This window comes from Rutilus rutilus (assembly GCF_951802725.1).
Source record: "Rutilus rutilus genome assembly, chromosome: 7".
Taxonomy (NCBI): domain Eukaryota; kingdom Metazoa; phylum Chordata; class Actinopteri; order Cypriniformes; family Leuciscidae; genus Rutilus; species Rutilus rutilus.
In genome coordinates, this window is record NC_140221.1 from 38,098,633 (window position 1) to 38,124,581 (window position 25,949).

The following is a 25,949-nucleotide window of genomic DNA, read 5'->3' on the forward strand; positions in this document are numbered from 1 at the left end:
GGTATGTATATAAATGTTTTATATTTTAAAATGTAATTTATTCCTGTGATGGCATCGCTGAACGTTCAGAAATCATTCTAATGTGATGATTCGGTGCTCAAGAAACTTTTCGTATTATTATTATTATTATTATTATTATTATTATTATCAATGTTGAAAGCAGTTATGCTGTTTATCTTTGTAGAAACAATCTTTTTTTTTTTTTTTTGGATTCTTTGATAAAAGAAAGTTCAAAAGGACAGCATTTATTTGAAATCCAAATCTTTTGTAACCTTATAGATGTCTTTTTAACTTTTTTTTCAATATAATGTGTCCCTGCTGAATAAAAGTAAAATCTTTTCTGACCCCAAACTTTTAAAGTTGTCACTAAAATTAACGTGGATCTCTTCATTGGCATATTTGCCTCCAAAGTAACGCTCTGGGTTGCTCTGGAATGCCTGAATTAGACAAGAACACACACACACACACACACACACACACACACACACACACACACACACACACACACACACACACACACACACAAGCTGGCACTTATGCACACAATAACTCACTGAAACTCTATGAGGGAATACATTGCCTCTGCAAAACAAGCTGAACAGGTGGGCGGGACTTTTGAGGTTTCCCTTTTACCTTTACACCTATCAGGACAGTCGCTATGGCATCTGATCCCCCTCCCTATGACCAATCAGACGACAGCACAGCCGGCCCCACTCTTACATGAGTTGTGTGCTGACTGAGCAAGCGAGCACGCCTTCAGTTACCAGCTGAGAGGAAGTAGGCTGAAAGGCAAAGCAGAGGATTGAGAGAGAAACAAGTGGTGAGAAATTTAACAAGAAAGAGAGAGCACAAGAAGGGAGGGAGGACTAAAGGCGGTATACCAAAGCTGCTTTCATTGTTTGGAAGTTATTTGAGGGGGGAAAGATGTGTGTGAGATGGTGGTGGTGGTGGGGGGATTTAGAAGTGAAAAGTGGGGTGGGGTGGGGGGAACGGGGGGTGTATTACAGAGTTTATATGCATGTGCCAAAGGGAGCCTGAGAGAGGTTTTGTGTGTGAGTTATTGAAAGAGGGAGAGAGAGGGGGAGTTCGGGGGGGTGGAAAGAGAGATTCACAGTTGGGCATACCAGAATAGCAGTGCAGAGAGAGCATAAACAGCGAGATGTGCCTTTACAGACTGCTTGAACAAGAAACCTTGATTGGACCTAAGTCTTGTATGTTTCTCTCTCCTTTCAGGGGAGGAACAGAAATAAAGGCCAGCACTCCCTCATCATTCCATGCAAGTAACCTTTCAACTCCTCACAGTCTTGAAGCAAGAACAACCACAACTTTAGAGCACCGACAGAGAGGACGGAGAAACAGTCGAGTAGGAAAGGGCTGGAGTTCTTAGAGAGGTGAGTCAAGAGGTTAACATGCATTCTGTACTGTTTATGGGTGGTTTAAACAGTGACATGGCATACTTCATCTAAAACTACTGTAAACATCTTGTTTAAGTATTGTTCATGTAGTTTGTATTAATTGAGAGGCTACATTTTGAATAAGTGTAGGCCTACTTTTAAAAGTTCATTTGTCACACCACATGCTATTTAAACGAACTGCAAACTAGCTACAAGCTGTAAAAATAGTGAAAACCCAGTTAAGGCACCCCTATTATATTTAGAACCTATTTTTTTATTGAGATTGTTTATGAGTCATTGACATTTCTTTAGCAGCGACATCAGTGTCCTGCTGTGACATGTTATACTTTATCTAAAACTATTTTAAACAAAATGTTTTCAATGTGTATTATTTTTATCTTATAAATTCACTTTGTTTGCCCTTGTATTTAAATGAGAGGCTACATTTAGAATATATTTGTACTTTAAAAAAATTATTTGTCATGCACCAAAAAACTGTTCAAATTAACTGAAACCTTTAAAATGGTGAAAAACAAATTGTACGCTTTCCTTCATATAGATTTTAACCTAAAGATTTGCTTACGTTTGTTTATGAGTCATTGTCGTCTTTTGCAGTGGTATCAGTGTCCTGCAGTGTGATATGTTATACTTATTTTAAACCGCTTTTGTAATATTTTTTTAACTAATAAATTCATGTTTTATGGCCTTATATTAATTGATAGACTAAATGGAATACTGGTGCAAATGGTGGATAACTTTAAAGAAATGGTGACTAGTTTAAGCACCTACATATAAAGTATGCTTTTAAAGTTAATGTGGATTTGAACCTAAAAACTTTATTTTTGCTGTATGTGTCATTGGAAGTGGAAAAGGAAGTAGTTTCGTAGAGAACTTTGAAGAAGAAAAAAAAGCTGTCTCATGCTTTTTCTTTTTGTCTTGTCATATCTGTCAATTCTCAGAATGAATCAATGACATCATGCCCCGTCCTGTGTCTAGAGATAATATTTCAGCTATTGGTTTTGCAAACTGACAGGCTTTTAGTTGTGGAGAGATAAGCATTAGTCGGAGGTGTGCTTGTGAGTCTTTGTTCCTGTTGTAGTTTATAATGACATTTAGTGGTTTCCTCCGTTATAAAAAGCCAGGTGTTTTGCAGAGACCTCAAGGCTGCACACATCATCACTGTACCTTAAGGGTAGAGGTCTACACTCACACCCATGAGATGTTCTTTCTCGGTGATTCACTCTCTCGCATGCATTGGTGAGAATGAATTCATTGTTTTTACTGTTTGAGGAATAACACCTGTTGGGTATAAGCATGCCTTAATTATGTCGCTACGATTCAGTGGGGGAAGAAACTCTTGACTGAATCAAGAATTGTTTGTTTGATAATACTTCCATGCTTCCATAAAAGCCAAAAAAAGTAATACTTTCTTGACAGGTAGAAGCTAGATGAGTTTTTGACATCCATAAATATAGAGCAAAACTAGCTATATCAGGCTCATAGCTATGATAAACAAGCTCCATGGTTTGGCTTGTTTAATAAAGCTTGTATTCCCAGAATGTCGCTTGGACTCGGAGGTCAACCATGGAAACAATGTTTGAAATGAAGCTCCAATGTCATTTTTGATTGTTTAGTCATAAAGTTTCCCTTGGTTTCTATGAGTCCTTCCATCTCTTATCTGTGTTGAAACTGAGAAACTAGAACGTGAAGAAGGAAATATTTTTGCTTCATTCTATAGCCATCAGCTACCACTTCATAATCATCACAAACAGATGCGCAGCTACGCATTCAAGAGTTCCAATAACTAAAGAATAACACAGATGTCTTCCATTGCATTGTGATTATATAAAATAAGTTTGTTCTTAATATCCCCTTAATTTTCTTCTAATCATCTTATGGGTTTTTTCCATTGCTCAGTTTCTCACTAAGGGCATTAAGACACTATTTTCTGTAAAGCTGCTTTGAAACTAGCTGTATTATGAAAGGCATTACACAAATTAAATTGACTTGACTAATTCTTGGCCAACTTCTTTTTCCTAAATGATAGGCTAACATAGTAACCAGAAAAACACCATAAAGCTGACAGCTACCCAAGCTAGTCTTGGTTGTTTGGTTTCCCGATCTATTTTCTTCCGCTCTGTATTGAATTCTCTGGGGGTAGGGATGAACATTCTTGCTTTTTTCTTTACCAGGCGGTGTGGATAAACTTAGCTCTCAGTGTGTCCTTGAGTTGTTATTATAACCTGGAATACAATTCATTCCCATGGAATTACTAGATTTGTAGATGCAACCATATCAAGAGAGGTTCAGGAATAGGACTAAGCTGATACTGAAATCATGCAGTCGTTGATTGTAATAAATATCATAATGACTGGTAAAATTAGTATGTGTAAAAAAAAAAAAAAGACATCTCTCATCCTACCGTCTGAGCAACATGTTGGTGTGTGTAACACCAGTGTGTTAGCTGGTGTGTGTCTTGTCAGCTGTATTTGACCTGGGGTTTAGGCTTCTATTCATGCTGAGACGAAAGATTCACAGCCAGGCTCTGAGGGTCTTACATCATGTGCATCAGACCACCATATGCTTGGCCAACTATGAAAAAAAAAAAGAAGAGACTTTTGTATAACCCAAATTTCTAAAAACTCTTTATACACTACCTTTTAAAATGCTTTTTTTTGTGGAAACTGAAAAAGTATTAATATCTTACTGACAAATCTTACTGAACCCAAACTTTTGGAAGGTAGTGTACTTTGTCTGTTGTGTATTTACATTGGTTTTGTATCTGTCTGGTTTTGAATCAGGTCCTGGAATGCTGTTGGGTTACAGATTGTGTTTTTAGGTGTCCTCTGTGTACGTCTGGACCTTTTGAATCTCATTTCAGATCTTATGTCACTGTGAGGTCTGCCCCGTTAGCCGTTTGTCAAAGCGATGCCTAAAATACCCTCAACCCCAAGCCTTTGGTGGAGTTATGCTGTGTGACCTCACAAAAACACTCTCTCCTTCAGTATTCATTTCTGTCTCTATCTCTTTGCATCTCTCCATGGTCTGATTAAATTGGTCACATAGGCCCATAATTTGAGTCCTATATTTTGCTAGTGAACTCAAAGACGCTCAGGAACATGCCACCACTATAAGAAAAAAAAAAAAATCCATAGAAAAACATAAAAGGTACTGGTAATTTTCTGTACTGTACTGGTAATTAAAACCCAATGTGTAATTCAAAATATGGGCGAAAAATCGATATGGAAAATTCCTTCATATTAACACAGTACATTGTGCCCTATTTTTAAAGACTTTTTTAGAGTGTAAGCTCCTCCCTTGAGAGGCCACTGAATACTTCTTTCAAGCAGTGTAATGCAAATGCTTCTCTTGGAAAGGCCAAATCCTCAACATTCTGTCTTTTTTATATGTTGTGCTTTTATAGCCATCAGACTGACATACTTAAGCTTCATTAGATGGTGCTCAGTGCATCGCAAGATATGTCACACTACTGTTCAAAAATGTTAAGGTCAGTAAGAATTTTTTTGTTTTTTAAAAGAAATTAAAACTTTTATTCAGCAAGGATTGATTAAATAGATGTGACAGACATACATTTATAATGCTACAAAAATATTTCTGTTTCAAATAAACGCTGTTCTTTTTAATTTTCTATTGATCAAAAGAATCCTGAAAAAAGGTCTACATGTATATTAATCAGAAAACTATTTTCAACATTAGATTGGCGTAACATAGCAAGTAATAATTAAAGTAAAGATTTATTGAGCAGAAAATAAGCATATTAGAATGATTTAAGACTGGAGTAACACCTGCTGAAAATTCCCCTTTGCTATCACAGGAATAACATACATTCAAATATATACTGGTATTTAAAATTGTAAGAATATTTCACTATATTACTGTGTTTTTCATCAAATAAATGAAGCCTTGGTGAGCATACAAGGCCTCTTTCAAAAGTATTTAAAAATCTTATCCCCAAACTTTTGATTGTATGGTAAATGTGAATCTGTGGCCGAGGCTACATCAGAGTCAGGGTGGCACTGGCCCACTCAGATTGATGGCTGGTTCATACAATCAAATGAGACACAAAATATTTTTTTTGTGGGAAAGGAGAAAACAAATCACACATAGGCTACATTACAAAAAAAATTAGGATCTTTGTTGCATATCAAGTTTCAGAAATAAAATATTTTAGTGTCTTGATATACATAACCTAACTGTGACAGCCAATCAATAGGCTAGTAGTACTGTTTTAGCCAATCACAAATTATTGGGGGAGGGGAAGACGAGTTTACGTTTGCTAGTGAATTAAACTAATATTCAACACTCACAAGGCGAGCATGTCGAAACGGATATCTTTGATTAAATATAAAAAAACAAAAACAAGAATAGAGTCTGAAAGTCGAGTCTCGATGTCGACAGTACAAACACGTCAACTGATGACCAGCAGCCCACAACGTCATATCCACCAGGACCTCCTCTCAACCCAGAGCCCATCCTTCAGATAAGCAACCTACCGGTTGATTTATCCACACTCGATGAGCCCCATTTACGCAGGTTTCCGCGCACAACAAAAATCGGCAAGTCCAGATAGTTTGCGGCCAAGTGGTACACAATTGAGGTCCACCCTATTTCACCAAGGTCCACTCACTTTTAAATTTCTGGCCTCGCTACTGATGTGAAGTGCATAATTAGGCACCTCTTCACTCCCAGAGCTCTCTTGTGGTATTCATGATTTTTAGTGCCTTTAACTGACAAGCAGATTATGATTTTCATAATGCAGTGGATTTGTCATTCTCTTCCCCCTTTGGAAGAGATGTATGCATCCTTAAGACGGCTAATTTGAAAACAGCTTAGCCATACATATATATGATCACGAGACAGTGGTGTAAATAATGGCCCACATTCGACCGACCTATAAAGGAATAGTTCATCCAAAAATAAAAAATCTAAAACATTCTTCAAAAGAGTTTTTTTTTGTGTGTTCCACAGATGGAGGTCATACAGATTCAGAACAACACGAGTGTGATTAAATAATAGAATTTTCATTTCTAGGTGAACTACCCCTTTAATACACAGCGCTTCTTGAAGATAATGAAAAAGGAAGGACAAAAAGATTCCTTCAGCTAATGCGCATTCAGACTACATGCATTTAGCTAAGCTTCAGTTGATAATGCTCACTTATATCGCGTTTTTCCAAAAGCCATTACTTGGGGATAGTGCTTGTATGTTCCTGTTTTTGTCTTTTTAATGAGCTGGACTGCTCGTTCTCTGATGCAACACAGTACAAAGGTTCTGTTGTGCGTCTCCGTGTTTTGTCTGCCAGTCTTGATCCCAAACAGGCCTGAGCTCTAGAGACAGTGAGCCAGTCAGAGCAATGTAGTACAGTCTGTTCAAGCATGTGTCCTTATCAGATGGCACAAAATGAGTTTAGTGAGTCATATGATTGCTCTTTGTGTCTGTTCCCTGTTTGATTGATTGATTTATTGACCAGTGAAACAATGTCTTTTGTAATTAAAAGCTAGATGACTGATCAATTTGAGCTTTGACATCTAACCTCATCAGCGCATGTGTTGACACAGGAATTTACCAGAAAACTTGACTTTAAAATCTGTTTACAATGAGTGATTCGGATCATCTGCAGGTTGAATGGTGGGATGGTTATTGATTTGTTGTCCATTTAACTATTGTTCTCCGACAGGTTGTGTCTCTGGAATGCCTGGCTCAGGATGCAGCCGCTGAGCAGTTCACTCCTTTCAGGAGCCAAGGGGAGGCGTGATTGGCCGCTGGCCTTATCTGGGTGGAGCTGTAGGAGAGATATTATCTATTCATTGGCACGTTCTGCAAGGCCCCTCCCACCTCACTGACGCTCTGCCCTTGGTAAGTAAACTAAACGCATAGGCTATACTATAGCCCTGTTCAGACTGCCGGTCCAAATCTGTTTTTGTGCATTGCCAATTGAAATCTGATCATATTTAGCATGTGTAAATGGCAAAAAAATTATGGTTTGAAATCCTACTCAATTCATATTTCTGGAAATCCTTTACAGTCTGACTGCTCTTTCGTGTATCTTTTCTGCCTATGTTTATGTGATGTTCTCACGCCACATAAAACATAAACTGCAGACGCTGTTGTTGAAAACATGCTGAAATACGTTGCAGAAACAAATCGCATCTGAACAGTCGTGATGCACAGTGTGAACAGATTCCAATCGGATTCACAAATAACCGGACGTGGAATGACGTGTGAACATAGCCTGTGATTACTGGTAACCAAGTAATTGTTTAGCAGGCTTGATCTGTCGTCAAAGTTTAGTAGACCTAATGTTAGGTGTGTCTTGAGTGTGTTAAAACCTATTTAACATTGTTTTATGGTTTTATTGTTTTATTAGGATCCCCATTAGCGGCCCATTTAATGGCAGCTAATCTTCCTGGGGTCCTCTTTAAAATATTCACAACATAAAATTACACAAAGCAATAACAACACAAATTACAATCAAAAGAATTCAAACATTGCAATTACATTCAAAATATTATGAAGTGAAAGAACATGACAATTTCCAGCTTTCACGAGGTCATTTGGTCATTTGGTCCATTTGGTTAACATGGTCTGTTAAGTGCAGCAAAAAAATCGAGTTTGTCAAAATCTTTATTCATTTCATTTTATTTATGAAGTGTTTTTATGTCTCTATATAAACTTGATTGTCTCTTTGACATTTTCGCTTGCTAATTCTCTTTTGTCAGGCCCCTGTAAGCTGCCTGTGTGTCTGGGAATGCTGTTTTTGCATCAGAGGGGCAGTTTTGGAGATGGGCGAATTCAGGGGCTAAGGACAGGGTCAAGATTCAAGGGTCAACGCAACTCAGAAGCTGCAGGGGTGGATGTAGAAGGGTCTGAAGCCAAGCTGCAGGCTCCAACAGGCACGTAGGTTAGGAAAATGGTCATGCACACATTTATTGGTATAAATGTATTTTATGACAGTGTTTCCTGCACCAATTTATAGCAGTGACTCTCCCTTTTGTTACTCTCCCTTTAGTTGTGAATGCGATCTTTCAGATTGTATTGAATGTGATTGAGATAAAAAGCATGTGTGGCAAGAAATAATGGCAATGCATCGTCCTTGCGCACAACTAGCAAAAACAAACATAAATTCACAAACGATGCATATATGCCAAACGCACAATAAAACCAGTGTAGTCTGATTCCCAAAGTTGACTCATATGAGCCAGTTCTTTTTAGTGAATCAAAACCATACAGCAAAAATAGATTGTCTGATTCCTGAATGAATTAACATATAAAAAAAACATATTTAGTGTAATTAGCTGCCGACTAACTGTCTAAATGACAATAGCTACATTTCATGCACCTAAATAATCCATTAGTAATCTGATGGCTCAGTTGTATTAAAAAAAGTTAAATCCAAATGAAATGTCTATCGGATGGAAATGGGTGGTGTAGACCTGAAATAATTCGATCGATAGGTGAAAATTTTTGCTGGTGAGCTCATGAACAAATGAGCTGGTTATTTTTAGTGTACTATATATTATGTGTTTCATATCAATTTGCTTATGCTTGTATACCTGTTTGTTGTACTTCAGAAGCAGTGTGCACTGTGGAAATCAGCTTGTGCTAACTCCATAACTGACCCTTGGAAACTACAGCCTTCCATCCACCTACACGGGAAGCTTACTTTCACTTTCACAGCCTTGTTGCACTTGTTCTGACATTCTAGAACTCTCTAGAGCTTCTGTCTTTATTATTTAACACTGCACAACTTCCCTTGAAACAATCACCCAGCACAAGCAAAGTCACTATGCGTCACATCCACGTGGAACTGGCTCGTAAAGAGCCGGCCGTAGAGCTTCCAGCCCAGGATGGCGATCTGCCTCTGCCTAGCACTCGGAGCGAGAGCCCTGAACCTGGAGTACGTCGAGTAGTTCCCAGACCTTTTGGAGAAGAAGAGATCAGACTGCAGAAGGTCTACCAGCTGTCCATTCTCTCACAAAGAGGTGGTTTTGGAGAAAACCAAGAGACCCTGCGACCCATCAGAGTAGGCATGAAACGTAGCCTAGAGGGGACGTCGGTCCCTGTCGCCCACAAGCGTCTTTTCCAACCGGACGATGATGATGATGATGAGTCCGATGGGGAGGTGCTGTGTGGGTCTGGGGTGGAACCACTTTTTTACAACTCGTTCCTTGAGCACAGAGACTCAGAAATCCCTAGGTCTCCTCCCCTTTCCCCTTCGCATCCACCAATTCCTGGTCGCCGCCCAGCCCAGCACAACCACGACAGGCCTGTCCCAGATGTCTTCGCCCCGCTGTCTCCAAAATCTCCTCCAATGGTGGACCCCCAAGGCCCTCACTCCACCTGGGGTCACTGCGAGGGGAGTCCTCCTACCCTTACTCCCAAGACCGAGGCCTCCACAGCAGGAAACGTCCCGGCTGGCTCCAGCGAAGAGCCACAGAACGAAGGCCATAACTCTGTGGATGTCAAGAGTATGTTGTCTGCCACAGAGAGCAGTTGGGCACCTGTCCCATTTTCAACACCCGCTGAAGCTGTTGAATGGGGGACAACTTTCGAATCTTCTCCTCCACCATTGGAGACAAAGACCTTCTCCTCTTCCTCCTCCTCCTCTAATGGACTGAGCTCTCTTGAGAAAACACCAGGGGAAGCAAATAGCCAGATACCAGGATCATCCAATTCCTGTCCAGTGAAGAAAAGACTTCTCTCCTCCAGTGATACAGGGGAGTCCTGCTCAGAGGATGAGGGTCCATCTACATCAAAACGCAGTAGGCTGGCACTGTTGGCACCTGGGCTCGGATTAGCGTCCTGTCGCAGCACTGATGCCAAGGGTGCACCCTTCTGGAATCATCTACTACCCTCAGCAAGAGAGCACACCAAGGTGAGATGCAAATAACTAGAAATTAAACTGAAGGCCCTTCCACATGACTTTACAATGCAGCTAGATATACAAACTTAAATTTTAACCACCAGCTTAGATTATTTGCACCTCGTAATCCAATTATATAAAGACCCTTACATCTTTAAAATGAACTCAATGTGTAGCCAATTAAAGCACATTACTATCATTCATAAAGCAAGATGGAAAACAAAATGCATATCATGGCATTCAGAGCATAAAATCATTAGAAATTCTCTGTGAATAAAAAAAAAGAAGGTACAATCATTTGTGACTAGTGTTTGCAATGCTTTTCATGTAAAGATAAAAGTGGCACATTGTGAGAGACGCATTGAATGTGAGTCATGTGTAAAAGCCATAATTTAAGGGGGAAAAAACACACCAGATGTTTCCACATTATGAATGATTACAAATAGGAATGGAGATGGAAAGGTGCTGATTAAGGTGCTGAGAAACGTTTTCTAGGCAATGCGTGCATGTAAGTGTGAAGGGGCGGGAATAATCTACTACCTATTACTGACAGAGTCATGATGAAAAGTGATTAGTCGGATGGATAAAAGACATATTGGGAGTGAGAAAGTGAGAGATTTTAGAATATGTGTGCTTAATTTTCCATTGCAGTACAATAAGCATTGGGACTCCAGAACAAAGCCCATTGACAGAGCCATTGTTCAAGAGGTGAGACCTGCCTCACCTGACCTAAACCATATACACATACAGGTTCTGGCCAAATTCAGTTCCAGAATGAGCGAATTTGGGTGAAAGGGGTTACACGGGCTACAGAGGCTCATATACTGTCACTTTCATCACGACGGTGTCAGTGCTCGAAGGCTGAGCTCAGGACTGAAGGGAAGAATAAAAGAGAAAGTGAAGGACAGAGAAATGATCATAGAAACAGGCCAAAGAAGAGACAATCACAAAGAGGAAGGAACAAACAGAGGTTTAGTATAGAGAAACAAAGAGATGAATAGACTGAAATAAAGGAGCAGACTATATGAAAATGTACAAGTTTTATACACAGTCTATAGTTAAGTCTAGCTGATATTTAATAATAATATTTAATAACTATTATCAGAATGATATTATGGACTACTGTGATATGTGTGATATTGCAGCTACATCTTCATCTGTAAGTACTTGCAGTCTTTTTTGGTTTGTTTGTTTGAAAATCTCCCATTGACATTAGAATGTTCAGCATTCAAAGTTGAATGTGACTTCTGATGTCATAATGGGCCTTCTTTTCCCAATGTTATCTTTCAAATCTCTCAAACACTTTTCTTTGCTGATTGTCATGAGATTTAAATCTAGTTACACGTTTATCAGCAGCCTGTTTTTATATGATAAAAAAATGGACCTCAACATTAGTTTGCCATTATTTTCTGATGTAAGTCTTTTTTTTCTTAAACAGATTATTGGAGTAAAACTTGGTATTAGTTGTAACATCTTTTTCAAACTTCCTTTTCAGACTGCTACAGACTGTTCGCGATCAAGTAGAAGGCTCAAAGCAGGGAGTCGACTCAAATCGTAAGTCGTCTTTTTTTATTTTGTCTCAAAAGAAATATGTTATTGTATTATATTAATATATAAATTTGTGTCTTACTTTTTGCTATAGTCGACAGTTGCGCAGTGGACGCAGAACAGACACCAGTCGCTCCTGTAGTTCAGTCTCCTCTTTGTCCTCCATTAGCAGACCTCTTCTTGGCAACTTTGAGGTACACTAAGCTAATAAATAAAATACTAAATTAATATAGATTTTGGGCAGTCGGACAATTTCTTCAGAAAATAGCACAGTGTATGATGGGCTCAGACTCCAATCATTTTATTTTTGAAAGCTTCAGACTATGATTTCACTCAGTCGGAGGATATCAAACATGTTGGATATTTTGAGCTGATTTATATTGTTTTCATTTGTCATGCGTCTCCTAGTAACAAGGTGCATGTTTCTGTTTGTGTTTGGAATGACTTGAACGTCTGGTAGTGTGTGTGATCCTCAGTCGTTTAGTGTAATGCCCGGTTTTTCCTCTATGTACAAAGTCGGCAAGTATGATGCCCACATTTTATTTTGTTTTAAAATGTGTAAAGATTTTAAAAGTTGTGTAGTGTATCCCAGCAATAAAACAGTGACTAATGTTTTAATGCATTTCTGATTGGGTTTTGTGTGTGCATTTGTCTGAAGGAGTCAATTCTGAAGGGCCGTTTTACTCCATCTGGGCGGATCGAGGGCTTCACAGCAGAGATCGGAGCTAGCGGCTCCTATTGCCCACAGCATGCAACCTTGCCTGTGCAAGTGACTTACTATGACACCTCAGAGCACAGTGCCCCTTCTCCCTTCCTGGTATATACTTACTACCTTTGCGTGTTGAATCCATGTGGTTACGCTAGAGGATTCTTTCTCAGCACTTGTAAAATGCCCATGTATTAAAATGAGCATGCACCTAGCTTAGTGAATTTAGAGGGTTTTTTTTATTTATTTTTATCAGTTGATTTATCTGTTGATTTACTCCCATAATTTACATATAAATCTCATTTGTAAAATGCATTTTAAATTTCATATTTATTTGCCATGTTTAGGGGGTGATCTTGCTAGAACCACTTGGAAAAAAAGGATACAGCGTACCCAAAGCAGGGACCATTCAAGTGGTGGGCTCTCTTTCTATTTCTATTTCTAATCCATTTATTATTAGTATTATTATTATTATGTTTTGCATAATTTTTTTTTTTTTTTTTAAATGTAACTTTAATTTTTTTAATCCTTTGTTTGAACTATCTTTTTTTTTTTGTCTTTTTGCAGACCTTATTTAACCCCAATAAGACTGTGGTTAAAATGTTTTTGGTGACGTATAATTTTGGGGACATGCCCGTTAATCACATGACCTTCTTGCGCCATCGTATCTTCCTGGTGCCTGTGGATGAGGTGGAGGGGCAGGAGGGCTCCTTGTCTGACAGGAAGAAGATTCTCTGCTACTTGATACACCTCAGGTAAATGCTGACAGGATGTACACTATTGTTCAAAAGTTTAAGGTTGGTAAGGTTTTTGAAAGAAGTCTCTTTTGCTCACCAAGGATGCATTTATTTGAACAAAAATACGGTAGACAGTAATATTGTGTCTTATTTAAATATTACTATTTAAAATAACTGGTTTCTATTTTATTATATTTCCTTCAGAAATTATTCTAATATGCTAATTTGATGCTCGAGAAACATTTCTTATTATCCACGTTCAGAACAGTTGTGTATATGGGCTAGTTTGCAACTAACTTAAAACTAAATAACTGTATTAAACATATTCTATCTATAGAGAATCATAAAAGTAATTAGTAGGTTATTTACCTCTAATAAGTGGTAAATAAAGCATAATAAACCCAATTTTCCTCTCTTCTGTGTTTGCACATCTCAGATTCCAGAGTTCCAAATCTGGGAAAATCTACTTGCACAATGATATCCGGCTGCTATTCTCCCGCAAGTCCATCGAGGTGGACACTGGGATTCCTTACGAGCTGAAATCTTTCACCGAGGTGCCAAGAAACCCCAAATACTCCCCCAGAGTGTGAGATTGTGATGCCCTGCTACAGTGGGGCAGAAGGACCGCATTAATAAAGATTGCAAGACAAGAGACCCCTGTACACTTGAACACAGACACACTTGCACTCATACATGCATACACAGACAAATGTATGTACATACACACAGATATCACACCCTCTTGAGGGCAAACTCTAGAACTGAGTGTGTAACATGCATGCCTTGTGACTAAATTGAGTTTTCCTCTAGTGCCGTTAAACAGTTAAGCTTTGCCCTTCACCTGCCCACTGTGGACCAGTTGTAAACATGCCCACCAACCCGGTCTAAAATGTTGGGGACCATCAGTAGATAAGGACTTCCTCGATTAAAGAGGACTGATTGGATGTACAAACAAAGAGGTACAGTATGATAGACAAATGGAAGCAAATCATTTGGAAAAGGAGACTTCTGAGGCCAAGATTGAAGTTTCAACAATGGACACCACCAGTAACTTGCTCATTGGAGGGGATAAGAATGTTCTAGAAAGAAAGAGACCAGTGGAACAGAGGACTGAAAGTACATCCATTCAGTATCTGCATTGGTTGTAAAGAGAGGAATAGACCTCAGTATTTTGGACATTTTCTCATTTTGGAAGGGCAGTTTGTAGGACATTGCTATTTCAACTTCTTCTGCACAGTCCAACATCAGAGCAGAAAACAAACTGTAGTATTTATGTTCGCAAATGTCTTAAAAAGAAAAGAAAAGAAAAAAAAAGCAATATGCTTCACAACTAGAGTGATTTAATTTTTGTGGAGGTAGTAGGTGCCCTCTCTGCTAGGATGAAGGGAAAAGATTGCCAAGTGAGAGATGGTGGAGAGAGGGAGGGAAGAAAACTAAGGGAACGGGAGGGAATTTGGGGTATTTAAAATCAGAAAATGTTGTTTATGTATATTTTAAAAATTGATTAAACTCTGTGACTTGCGGGTGAAACCAGTGTTTGACCGTAATTTGCCAAGGGATACTTGAGAAGCAATGCCAAGGTTTGCACCTGTATGTTTTGTGTATGATCAATAAAATACATTCACTTACAACATAATAAAAAGCAAGCTTGTGTAGATTAAGTGAAAATACCTCCAGTGTTTCATGCCAAGAAGGCTCAACCGCAGTCCCCACTGCCTCCTCAAGAGATCTGTGGACACAAACTAGCTTTTTGGGCTTTAGCATGCAGAAAAATCTGCTTGACTGCTGCTGATCTGAACAATAGTAAAATCTTGGACTGCTTTATAACATCTATATCAAAAATGGCCCTTTTTTATTTGATTAGCATTAGGCAATGCCATTCACCAGTATGAAACCGGTTTAAACAGCATTGTGAGTTTTAGTAACCTTAGTTAGCATTGGTCCTATTATTATGAGACTGTTACAGTATTAATTTGTTGTTGAGATTTTAGAAAATAGTTTATATTAGTAGAGAGATAACAGATGGATTTATTTTTGTCATTCAGTGTTTTTTTGTTTTTTTATAGAAAATGATTAACAGATTCCTAACATGACTTCTAAATATTTTGTTTATGCTGAACATGCATTACAAATAATACAATATATTACAACCTGAGCTCTAGGGCATCACAAGGCACAACATTTGTTAAAAACTGCATTAAGATTGGAAAGAAAACATCTGAATAGCCATTCTGCCTAAATTTATAGAAATTTTAAAAGACTGGCTTGGTTATTTTTGCACAAAGGTTTAGTTTCATTGTTTTGTGCAAAATTTGAATCAAAGTTATTATGAGAGGTTTCTCTTTCTGATCTGTAAAGCTGCTCTTTGTGTATATTCTGCTTTACCAAACGTAGCTCAGTTAATGCAGAGGTTCTTCAGCTCTCACTGTTTGGCTCTTCTCTGTGGATTTGCTCACAACCTTGGGGAAATAATCACATTGGCATCAGGCTTCATTTCTTGAGATTTTTGTCTTTCAGTATGTCACATAACTTTCTCAGAAGATGCAGGTTGCATATGTTTATTCTGGTTTTATTGTGCATCATGTAGTAAAATGGTAGCTAACTCAAGTAACACAAACCTGGAGTTAAAAGATATGCCATGCCAGCTCCCTCATTGATTTGGGTTATTTTAAACTATTAATTAGTGGCAAGCAAAGGACACCTCTATTGGGACAAACTAGGTATGAGTTTCTTCATTTTCATGTAAATTCATTTCAAACAGTTACAGCATTGCTTACAAATTATTATGCATGCAGTTTTTGTTACTTTATAATCAATACATTAGATAGTTTTTATTGTCACACTGCAGGAATTGTGCAAAATAAATAAGTTGATTAGTTATACATGTACCCTTAAACATACATTTAAAGTTTAAAAATAAAAACACAAATGTATTTGTTGACTACCATTAAATAATGAAAAGAAGACTAGAATACAAAGGCTACAATACAAACTTAAAATGTGCTTCTAGCCTATGTCATGCAGAAAGGTTTAATTTGGTTACTTACTGGAACCCACATTTGCTTGACTCCTAAAAGAAATTATTGTAAACTTTGTGAATCCTTGTTCTAGTGAATGTTAAATTAATTGCGGTAACTGAAACAGAATTGCAACACTTTTTAAAGCAATTAAATAATAGCTGTTTCCACTAAATATGGGTAAAGGATTTACACATAACAAAAATAGCACTGTAGCAAAAGATTTGGGCTGGGAAAATGTACATTTTTAAACTCACAGTTTGCATATGTTAATGCATAACAGGGTCATGCTTAATGACACCATTGCTACGTTTTTGGAACAAAATTATTTCCCAAGTTAGTATTTGATCAGTAATGTGTTTTGATAAAAAAATATCAATGTAGGCTCTACATACGTTTAAAGTACTATCTATATAAATGAAAAATGAAATTTCAGTGGTTTTTAAGGCATTTTTCTGTAAGTGAAATAAAAATGTAAGGGTGACCCTAAGGTGTCAACTTTCTTCTGTATTATTCACACAATAGAGTCATTTCAGGAATAGATAAATTATCCCAAATAGTCACATGAAGCTGACAGAAATGTCAGAACTCTGAGGTTAACATGCTGAAGTTCCAGTCTTCTATAATACAGGTCAATGCCACTGCATTGCAGGGCTCTACAAATGCATTTGCAGGGTATTCTGCAGGGGGATGTAGGAAAATCCCAGGACCATAAAACTTTACAGTGTCAGATAGATGTTGAATGTAATTACCTGTCTTCTTCTTTTCCTGTCTTGTTAGAACGAAAGAAAATCAAGGGATATGTACCTGATAAACTTATAAAGAAACAAACAACAACAACAACAACATCTATTCGCATCAACTGGAGCTTCAGTATTAAATTCTGCGTAGCCGAAGCGCGCGTTGACGTCGCGCATTGCGCTGACGTCACCGTCTCTCTTCTCCGGTTAGGCGCGCGCGAAAGTATCGGAGTGAAATCTCACGAGCTCGCACTGGTCAAACCGAACAGAAACTCTCCTAAATCTTCAAACATCTGCTAAAACAATGTCGGACCCAAAGGTAAGTGAGACATCATCTTCATCTTCTGTCCCTTTCGGACCGCGAGAGATGGTTATTTCGGATGTTTAGTTGGCGATAAATGTTTTATACGGGTCTTTTTTAACAGAGAGTGAAAAGCACTTGTTTTTTCCTCTACCTACGTCGCACGCTTAAACACCAGACGTTAAACCCGCACTCTTCTACTTTCTATTCTTAATATCTTGTAATTATACGCTGTCAAAGTCGTTTGTTTATTTAAAATCACGCTACACTGTTCATAGCAGCTGTACGTTAACGTCCTTAAAATGATAATTATATGTGCATTTGTGTTCGTCACTTTCTTAAACACAATAGACAATCAAATAATTGGTTTCATTTACGTAATAAAAGTATCCACGACATCTTCCAATTAAATACTGCTCATAATTTGAATTGAAAGCTGCCATGCTAAGACACTGTTAGCTTGTGTGTGTTAGCATCGCTAACATGCCGCACATGTGAAGTTCAAACTCAAAGCCGGTTTATTAGCAGCTTCCGGGTTCATTTGCGTGTTTTAACTGTATTTGCTCAGTTGGGTCAAAACAGTGGGTTGAGACGGAGATTCAAACACTTAAACACCTTTAGGCCGCTTATTAGCTTCTGCTAGCCTGTGTGCTAACTGAATGTCCACTTCTGAGAAACTGATATAACTCACCCATTTAGGCGTACATATCTGATATTGAGTGAAGTAAACTGTTTAGCTTAATACACTTCTTAGTATTATTAAAATGCTGACTGAAGAAACTTAACTAGGAGGGGTTGAACCAGTTTAAAGCTTCACATGTGTTGAAGATATGCTGCAAGAGTTGGTAGGAAAGCTTTTGAATAATTCAAGCTAAAAGGCCCTCATGGATGTTAGACTAGTGATTAGTGGATAGCAAGAGCCTGAATTCCAGCAGTGTGAGTTCAAGTTCAGGGCTCAGCACCAGTTGGTGTAAGTTTGGTTGCAGCAGCAAATTTGGAGACAATAGGCCAAACTCCAGAGAATGATCCCTCCAAATCCTACAGCTTTTCACTGATCTGATGAGTAATGTGGAAGCAGGATCCCCACAGTCGGGATCAGGACAGTGTGAAGCTCAGCAGAACAAATGCCATAGTAAATTTTTGTTATTCTCAAAAACAAAACAAAAAGGTGTCTTAATCCTGGATGCTGACCAACTGCAGTAGGTCATTTGCATATTTGTTTTCTGATGTTTGATTTACAAAAGCTGCTGTTATTAATTCCCCCTCCAGGAGGCACAAGATGATCATGAAGCAACCCCGGAAAATGTAGAGGACTCCAACCATGACCCTCAATTTGAGCCCATCGTCTCCCTACCTGAGCAGGATGTTAAGACCCTAGAAGAGGATGAGGAGGAACTTTTCAAGATGTAAGTCACTACCCAATACTAAGCAGGTTCAGATTTAAAGGTACACTATGCAACATCAATCAATCCTTCCAAATCATGTTTTTGTCTTGCACTGATTCACTATGGTAAGCCTATTATAATTGGTTATTTTTTAGAGCTGTTGGGATGCATGTCTCGTCATACTCATAAATAGAGACGAGTTGCTTCGGGCTACTTTTGACACCTGTGTGTTGTGGGAGTGGCATAGGTTAGTTGTCACAATGAGCGAGAAAGGTTGACATGGAAAACACAAAATCAATCTTGAACCGCTGGGGAGTCACCAGTTAAAACAAAAGCAGAATAGAGGAGAGTCTGCTGGTCAAAAGAGAATGTGACAGAGCTCGTAATAAAATGAGAATCAACATTGGCTTGGCCAATTTTGTTGCTCAACGGGTGAAGGTATTTTATTGAACAGATTAGGGCTGGGCGATAAAACGATAACGATATGTATCGCGATAGACACGTAATCAATATCAATAAAAAATGCGTTCGATAAATTTTTTTTTTCTTCGTCGGAAGAAACCAGAGGTTGCGAAAGAAAATTTGGTTGCATGAACAAAGGCACTCAACTCTCTGGTAACCTTGCAACGTAGGGGGTGACACTCAACAGCCAGTCAGTATGGTTGCGCAATTGTCTCGTGTTGGATTCTTCAGTAACAGAACCGGCGAGTAGTGATACAGCGATTGTTGATAAAACAGGAAAAGTCAGCTCGCCTGACTTCAAGTCTGACCGTAGTCAGACCATGTCGTCTGCAAATTATGCAAGACCATCGTCAGTTTCTCTGTTATTCGCGTGCTTATGAGCTGTTTTAACGTGTGCGTTTCTCAGCGCGTACATGTGAAGCTCACATGCACTCTGTCTACCAGCGCCTGGATACTGGACTATATTTCGAGTCTTATTGTGCTAATACTGTTATATACACACAAGGTTTACATAAACTAGTCGGATATGTCTAAAGTGAAAGCAAACTTGAGAAAATTGAGAGAAAATCTGCTTGTCAAATGCGTGTTTATTAGACGCGTCGCGCGCAGCTCTTAAAGAGACAGTATAGTAATAGTAAACACGCTGCCGCTTGTCCTTAAAGGGATAGTTTACCCAAAAATAAAAATTCTCTCATTATTTACGCACTCTAATGTTGTTCCAAACCTGTATTAATTTTCTTCTTATATTTTCAGATATTAATATTTTGAAGAATGTGGCTATCCAAACAGTAAACAGAGCTATCCCTTTAATGTTAATAAAACAACAAAATGCAAAGAGAAAATCATTCACTGCTCTTGACTGATAACTTTAATAGTAGCTTTAATAAGTAACAATGTATAATTTATACAGTGAAGTCTGTTTTGTTTTATTTTCATATTTGTTCATTTAATTACTTTCTTCAATGCTACTGTTAAATTCACCTACTGTAGCTGAAAACATAAAGCACTGTTTATTTAATCTGTATATTAGGTTGTGTGTATGTGTATTGTGTATCTTTGATCTTAATATTTAATAACAAAGAACATAATGAGAACTTTATCTTCGCCCCGTCTGCCATTCTTTTTTATTTTACATTTTGTTACCTAAGGCTTTGAGCATTACAGCCAAACTAATGTCCATATTTTAAAAACAGCCACAAAATAGTAAAACCAACATAATTATGTAAAAAACGTAATATTATATGTTTGCCATATCGCCCACCCCTTTATAAAGCATTTCTTACGTATTCTTTAATTTTGCACCTTAATGTTAAGAGATAATTGTTAAGTGTTCATTCAGATTTTAGACTAATTATTTGAGTGAGTGTTTTCCATGGTCGTGTTGACATTTCTGCCTTTATAACTGATGGGATTATAATCAGAAAGTTTAAAATAAAAAATCTTTAAATGTAATGTATTTGTCTCCTGGACTGGTCCTTATTTTAAATATGTCATAAAAAATATCAATAATTATCGATATCGACCGATATGAAACACTTATATCGTGATACAGTTTTCAGCCATATCGCCCAGCCCTAGAACAGATACATTTCCATATGTAGCTCTCTAAAGCATTATCTATTGTGAAAGGTTATTCATGCACAGTCGCTAAGAGCCGAAGTGCAACAAAAACAATGTTCTGCAAAATGCATGCAGTTTTGTTTCTTAACCACTAGTGAGCTAAAAGTTACATTGTGTACCTTTTTAGAAAGGTTTTCATTGCAGGGGTGGTAGATATGGCAAATCATTTTTTCAAGAAGATAACGATTCACAATTTTATCACTATTCTTTTTCATATTGGTTTTATTACAAGTCACTGAGCAGTACAGCAAAAGTAATTGCCTACTTTCAAAAATGTAGCCTTACAAGGTAACTGTATGTGTGTGTATATATATTAGATGTCAATTTACACGCATTCTTATGATCAATAGTCATTTAAATTAACGATCGATTAATCATTAGCCTTAAAACTGCAATATGTGTCTACTGCAGTGGCATATAGCCAACAGCATGACGGTGCTGTTTTTTTTTTTGGTGGTTCTTTTTTGAATGCTACTGTTCATGAGGTGGTTGATTGATTTCACTTTTCTAACTTTAGTTAGTGTGTAATGTTGCTATTTAAGCATAAATAAAGTTATGATAAACAGCAAAGTTATGACGCTCAAGGAACATATTTTCTTTTAAAGAAATTGCTTTTTAAGGACTACAACAAACGGCTGGTAGGGACTACATGACATTCCTCCCGGGTTAGTGACATTACGAACCCTAACATTTACATAAACCCCGCCCCCGGGAACGCGATTTATAGATTATCATGACGGAATATGCTTATCAATGACTAGAAGATAACTACATAAAAGCTACATAAATTCATCAACTAACCATTCAGAAATGTTGTCTACATGTCACTTGTCTACATATCACAAGTTTTCAAAATGTTCATTTTGCATGTCTGTGAGGTAATCGAAGTTGCTAAGGACACAAGTTGTAGCTCTGCCCTCTGTGCCGGAAGCAGCAGCTCATTTGCATTTAAAGGGACAGACACAAAAAGGTGCGTTTTTGCTTACCCTCAAATAGTGACAACTTTAACATGCTATATAAAAATATGTGTGGTATTTTGAGCTAAAACTTCACACACACACTCTGGGGACATCAGAGATTTATTTTACATCTTGTGAATAGGGCATTATACCGCCCCTTTTAAATAGACCTACTGTAGCTGACAAAATAAAGTCTTCACTCTATAAATTAACTATAGATTGATTCTTAATAAATAGCTTACATTTATTCAGTCAAGCATTGGGTGATAGTCTATTTTCTTTTGTTGTTTGATTAACATTAATCAAACAATATTAGGCTGCTAGTCCGGCCCTTTTGCACGTACCCAATACATTGGAACACATATGATTTCTTTTTACAAACAATTCACTAAAGACATACCCGACTGTGTTTACGTGAGTACTCGCCAGGACGTGCATTTTTACATAGAATTTTGACTATTCAAACCTAATAATCTGCGAAAGAGAACTGAAGTCGCGATCACATGCTGTGTGAAAGGCGTGTGCTTCAGGTCTGAGCCCGGCAGCACGAGCTCGTTCTACGCTTTATTTTCTCATGCATGTTTCTTTGTCAAGCGCTGCACGTATATATTTTACTGTTCTGCTTCCATTGTTTAGTGAATGTAAACGGTTAAAGCAGAGCTCTGCACACACTCATCATGACTCTGCTCATATTTAGAGTGCCGTCACTCTTAAAGTACCAGTACTAATAAAATTTCATATCATACTGTTTTTAATAGCAGGATATCGCGGTACCTTTCTAGTACCGGTATATCGTGCAACACTATTCAGATGCCTGTTAGTCGGAATGTGTAACTCGTGTTGTGGACGTGTTCCACGGCAACTTAACCCAATGAATTCACAAAGATTTATTAAAATAGCATTCTCATTATAATGTTATGTAAAATTACAGTCCCAATCATAGTCCCATAATTATAAGTCGTGCATTGCTGTTTGGGCTGCGTGCGTTGAATGAACACCGGTATACTGAAGACCTTTGCTAGCTGGTTATTTAACTCAACGAAAACACATCCTATATGAGATTAATTAGATATATACAAAACAAACATATTACAAATTATATCTGCACAAAATGACGCTAATGTTCAAGTGAACTTAGTTCAAGTTGTGTGCTAGTCAGCATTGTGGATGTGCTCTTCCTGAAGCTACGCGCAGAAACAAGACAAAACAACATTTGATTTCAATACTGTTCTCTTTATAATGTTATGTAATATTACAGTCCCGATCATAGTTGTTATTAGCTGTGCATTGCTGTTTGAGCTGCATGCACTGAAGCAGAAGCTGTTTTACTACTGTTAATTCTTGACCAAATGCATCCTATATGAGATCAATCAGATATAGGCCTACACAAAATAAACAATATTACAACTTAGTTGCACAAAACAACAAGGTTGCGAATGCTCAAGCAAATGTGTGATCAATCATGAAGGTGTAACTAGCCCTACGTGCTCTTTATTTCTCGTGTCTGCTTTACGTGTTTTGCAGTTGAGCAGTACGCACGCGCATGACCTTGCTTAATCGACAATCGATAAGTTTTGATTAAATTATCGACAATGAATCAATTAATTTAAATAATTATACTTTTTTTTATATATATAATAGGACAAATACAATAAAATATACAAGTGAAATAAACAATGCTTTAATTTTCAGCTGCAGCTTTTCAAGCAAGAAATTGATTGAACAAATGTAAAAAACAAAACACTACATAGACTTCACTGTATAAATGATTCATCAAGGATACTCACCAATATGGGCATTTTGACAATTTTATCTGTATTTGTCTGTTCGAGTGCGGTGATATGCAAAAGAGAACTGCTGCGTGAGAGCTGTGAGAACTGAATTTTTGCTGACATTTATCTTCAACATGTTTTTTGTAGGAGGGCAAAGCTGTATCGTTTTGCCAGTGAGAACGACCCTCCCGAGTGGAAGGAGCGCGGGACGGGTGATGTCAAACTCCTGCGACACAAAGAGAAGGGTACCATCCGCCTTCTCATGAGGAGAGACCGCACCCTCAAAATCTGTGCCAACCACAACAGTGAGTGTAATCGTTATCTGTCCTCCTGTTAATTTTCCAGTCATGTGCTGGCATTAACTCATGAATTGAAATCCTGTGCTCTAGTTATGCCGTTGATGGAGCTGAAGCCCAATGCAGGCAGTGACAGGGCCTGGGTGTGGAACACACATGCTGACTTTGCAGATGAAAAACCCAAAGCAGAGATGCTGGCTATTCGATTCCTTAATGCAGAGAGTGAGTACAAATGAACGTGATCTCCAGAACAAATCTCAGGGATTTTGTTAAAGTAAAACTAAGTGAAGCCCTACAAAATACAGAAATAAACATTAGTAGTGAGTAGCGTAAAAAAGTAACTTTTTTTTTTTGTGCCCTTTGTTTCCTTTGTCTTGCAGATGCACAGAAGTTCAAGATGAAGTTTGATGAATGCAAAGAAGAGGCCAGAAAGTTTCTAGAAGGTAAGATGATGGCATTTTCTACCATGATTATTGCAGACTCACTCTGTTTAAGACTGACACATCCAGCCTTAGACTTTTTCTGTCTGCTACAGTAACATGAAGATTGTTACAAACTGCCTTGCCATTCACTTGGGAGGTGACCGTATCTTCTCAGACATTTTTATTTTATTTTATTTTTTCATAAATTTGTGTTAAGCTTGAGTTGGAGTACTCTTTGAAGCGCCTTCAACCTAACTGTTTTAATTTCGTTTCACAGGTAGCATGAACAGCCCTAACAAAGTGGCAGAGAAGCTGGAGGAGCTGTCTGTGAAAGATGACAAGACAAAGAGTTCAGAGGACAAGAAAGAGGAGGTGAAGGAAGAGAAGAAAGAGGAGAAGGCTGGTGAGGAGAAGAAATGAGCCCGGAACGTCGCTTCATACGGATCCTCCACTTGCCATTTACCCCTTTTATACAACAGACTCTGAAATTGAAAAATTGGACACTTTTGTTTTTTTCTTTTTGGCCTCTTGACTTCACAAGACCTTGGTGCCACTCTTAATGCGTCCATTTCTCAATCATCAAGTTGTTGTGAGCTTTTGTCCCATTCACAAACTCTCATATCGCCCTTCATTTTCTCATTCATTGTGGACCAGTCGTCAGTCATCATGTATTTGTGTATTTACACGACATGCTATGATACAAGGCTTGTGCTATTGATTGATTCCCACATTGGGTAACTTCTTTTGTTGTTTTTCTTTTGTACTTTAAAGAGTTATATTGTGAGCGTCTAGATGAGCACTGTCTGATATGAGAGCGGGCTGTCTGAGTTGATAGGGAGTATGAGTATCTGCGATCTTTGACTTTTCCTTACAATAAAGTCACATGAGGAACATTTGGCTTCTCTGTGGCTTGAATTTACTATTGAATGATTAAAATGATTCATTTTCTGTGGAGGGCTGCATCTGGCAAAAAAAAAAGAAAAAAAAAAGACCGCTCTGAATAACTGAAGGAAGTTTTATGAGTATGACCCTTCTATTATGAGTGTGACCCTCTTCTGTTTGAATTGGAAATCAAGAAAATAAAGAATGGTTGACTCCGTTATCACTCGAGTGTGGAAAAGCAGTGAGGTTTTAAAGAGTTGAAACCTGTTGTCATAATGCACATTAAGTTCTTTTTAAAAATATATAGGGAGATAAGTAAAGTAGGTACTGTATCACTAATGAAATACGGTTTTCATTCCATAAGGCTTGTTACAACTTAAATTCCAACAAACAGCATTGATAAAGTTTTACAGGCCATGTCTAAGGTTTATCTTATGTAATATTACAACGACTGCATGCACAATAATTTGGTCTCTTAGACATTGTTTTGCTTTTTATTTTATTTTGAATGTACATTTTAGGAATTGCGGTTTTGATGTGTTTGAACCGCACAATTTCCACATTCCCAGTTTGAGTATTTTTTTAATAAAAGCAAAAGGGTCCCTTAAGTTGCATTTGGCATGTGATGAATGACTTGAAATCTCACATTTTATAGTGGTTACTAAATATACATCATGTAAAAGGGTTGTGATCAAATCAAATTAAAGACTGATGCTTTGTCATACATCAGTGTCTGTATGGCTTCCATTCAAAAGCCTAATGGGGCAGATATGATTTTTCAGTTTGTGTAATAATACTAGCATATGATTTGGAGATGTTAGTCA

The 25,949-nt window shown here is 37.8% G+C and overlaps 2 protein-coding genes across 10 annotated transcripts in view; both read left to right on the top strand.

Moving 5' to 3' along the window:
• Window positions 1-14,922, top strand: part of atosb (atos homolog b) — a 21,445-nt gene extending 6,523 nt beyond the window's left edge. The window contains exons 1-11 of one of the 9 annotated variants that reach the window (XM_084415041.1): window positions 713-820; window positions 1,234-1,391; window positions 7,093-7,271; window positions 8,135-8,308; window positions 8,987-10,290; window positions 11,774-11,832; window positions 11,921-12,020; window positions 12,485-12,643; window positions 12,880-12,948; window positions 13,100-13,287; window positions 13,706-14,903. In XM_084415041.1, the coding sequence (XP_084271167.1) occupies window positions 9,202-10,290; window positions 11,774-11,832; window positions 11,921-12,020; window positions 12,485-12,643; window positions 12,880-12,948; window positions 13,100-13,287; window positions 13,706-13,859 (1,818 nt within the window). In that variant the 5' untranslated portion in view covers window positions 713-820; window positions 1,234-1,391; window positions 7,093-7,271; window positions 8,135-8,308; window positions 8,987-9,201 and the 3' untranslated portion in view covers window positions 13,860-14,903. Of the gene's footprint in view, window positions 1-712; window positions 876-1,233; window positions 1,392-7,092; window positions 7,272-8,134; window positions 8,317-8,986; window positions 10,291-11,773; window positions 11,833-11,920; window positions 12,021-12,484; window positions 12,644-12,879; window positions 12,949-13,099; window positions 13,288-13,705 lie in introns of those variants that run through there. The other 8 variants (XM_084415043.1, XM_084415038.1, XM_084415044.1 and 5 more) reach the window with 8 other exon arrangements.
• A 1,950-nt stretch (window positions 14,923-16,872) lies between these two features.
• ranbp1 (RAN binding protein 1) lies at window positions 16,873-25,849 on the top strand. Its single transcript, XM_084415325.1, has 6 exons — window positions 16,873-17,345; window positions 18,597-18,733; window positions 23,673-23,830; window positions 23,915-24,043; window positions 24,202-24,264; window positions 24,521-25,849. The coding sequence occupies exons 1-6, from the start codon at window positions 17,331-17,333 to the stop codon at window positions 24,661-24,663; spliced, it is 645 nt and encodes a 214-aa protein (XP_084271451.1). The 5' UTR covers window positions 16,873-17,330; the 3' UTR covers window positions 24,664-25,849.
• The last annotated feature ends 100 nt before the right edge of the window (window positions 25,850-25,949 follow it).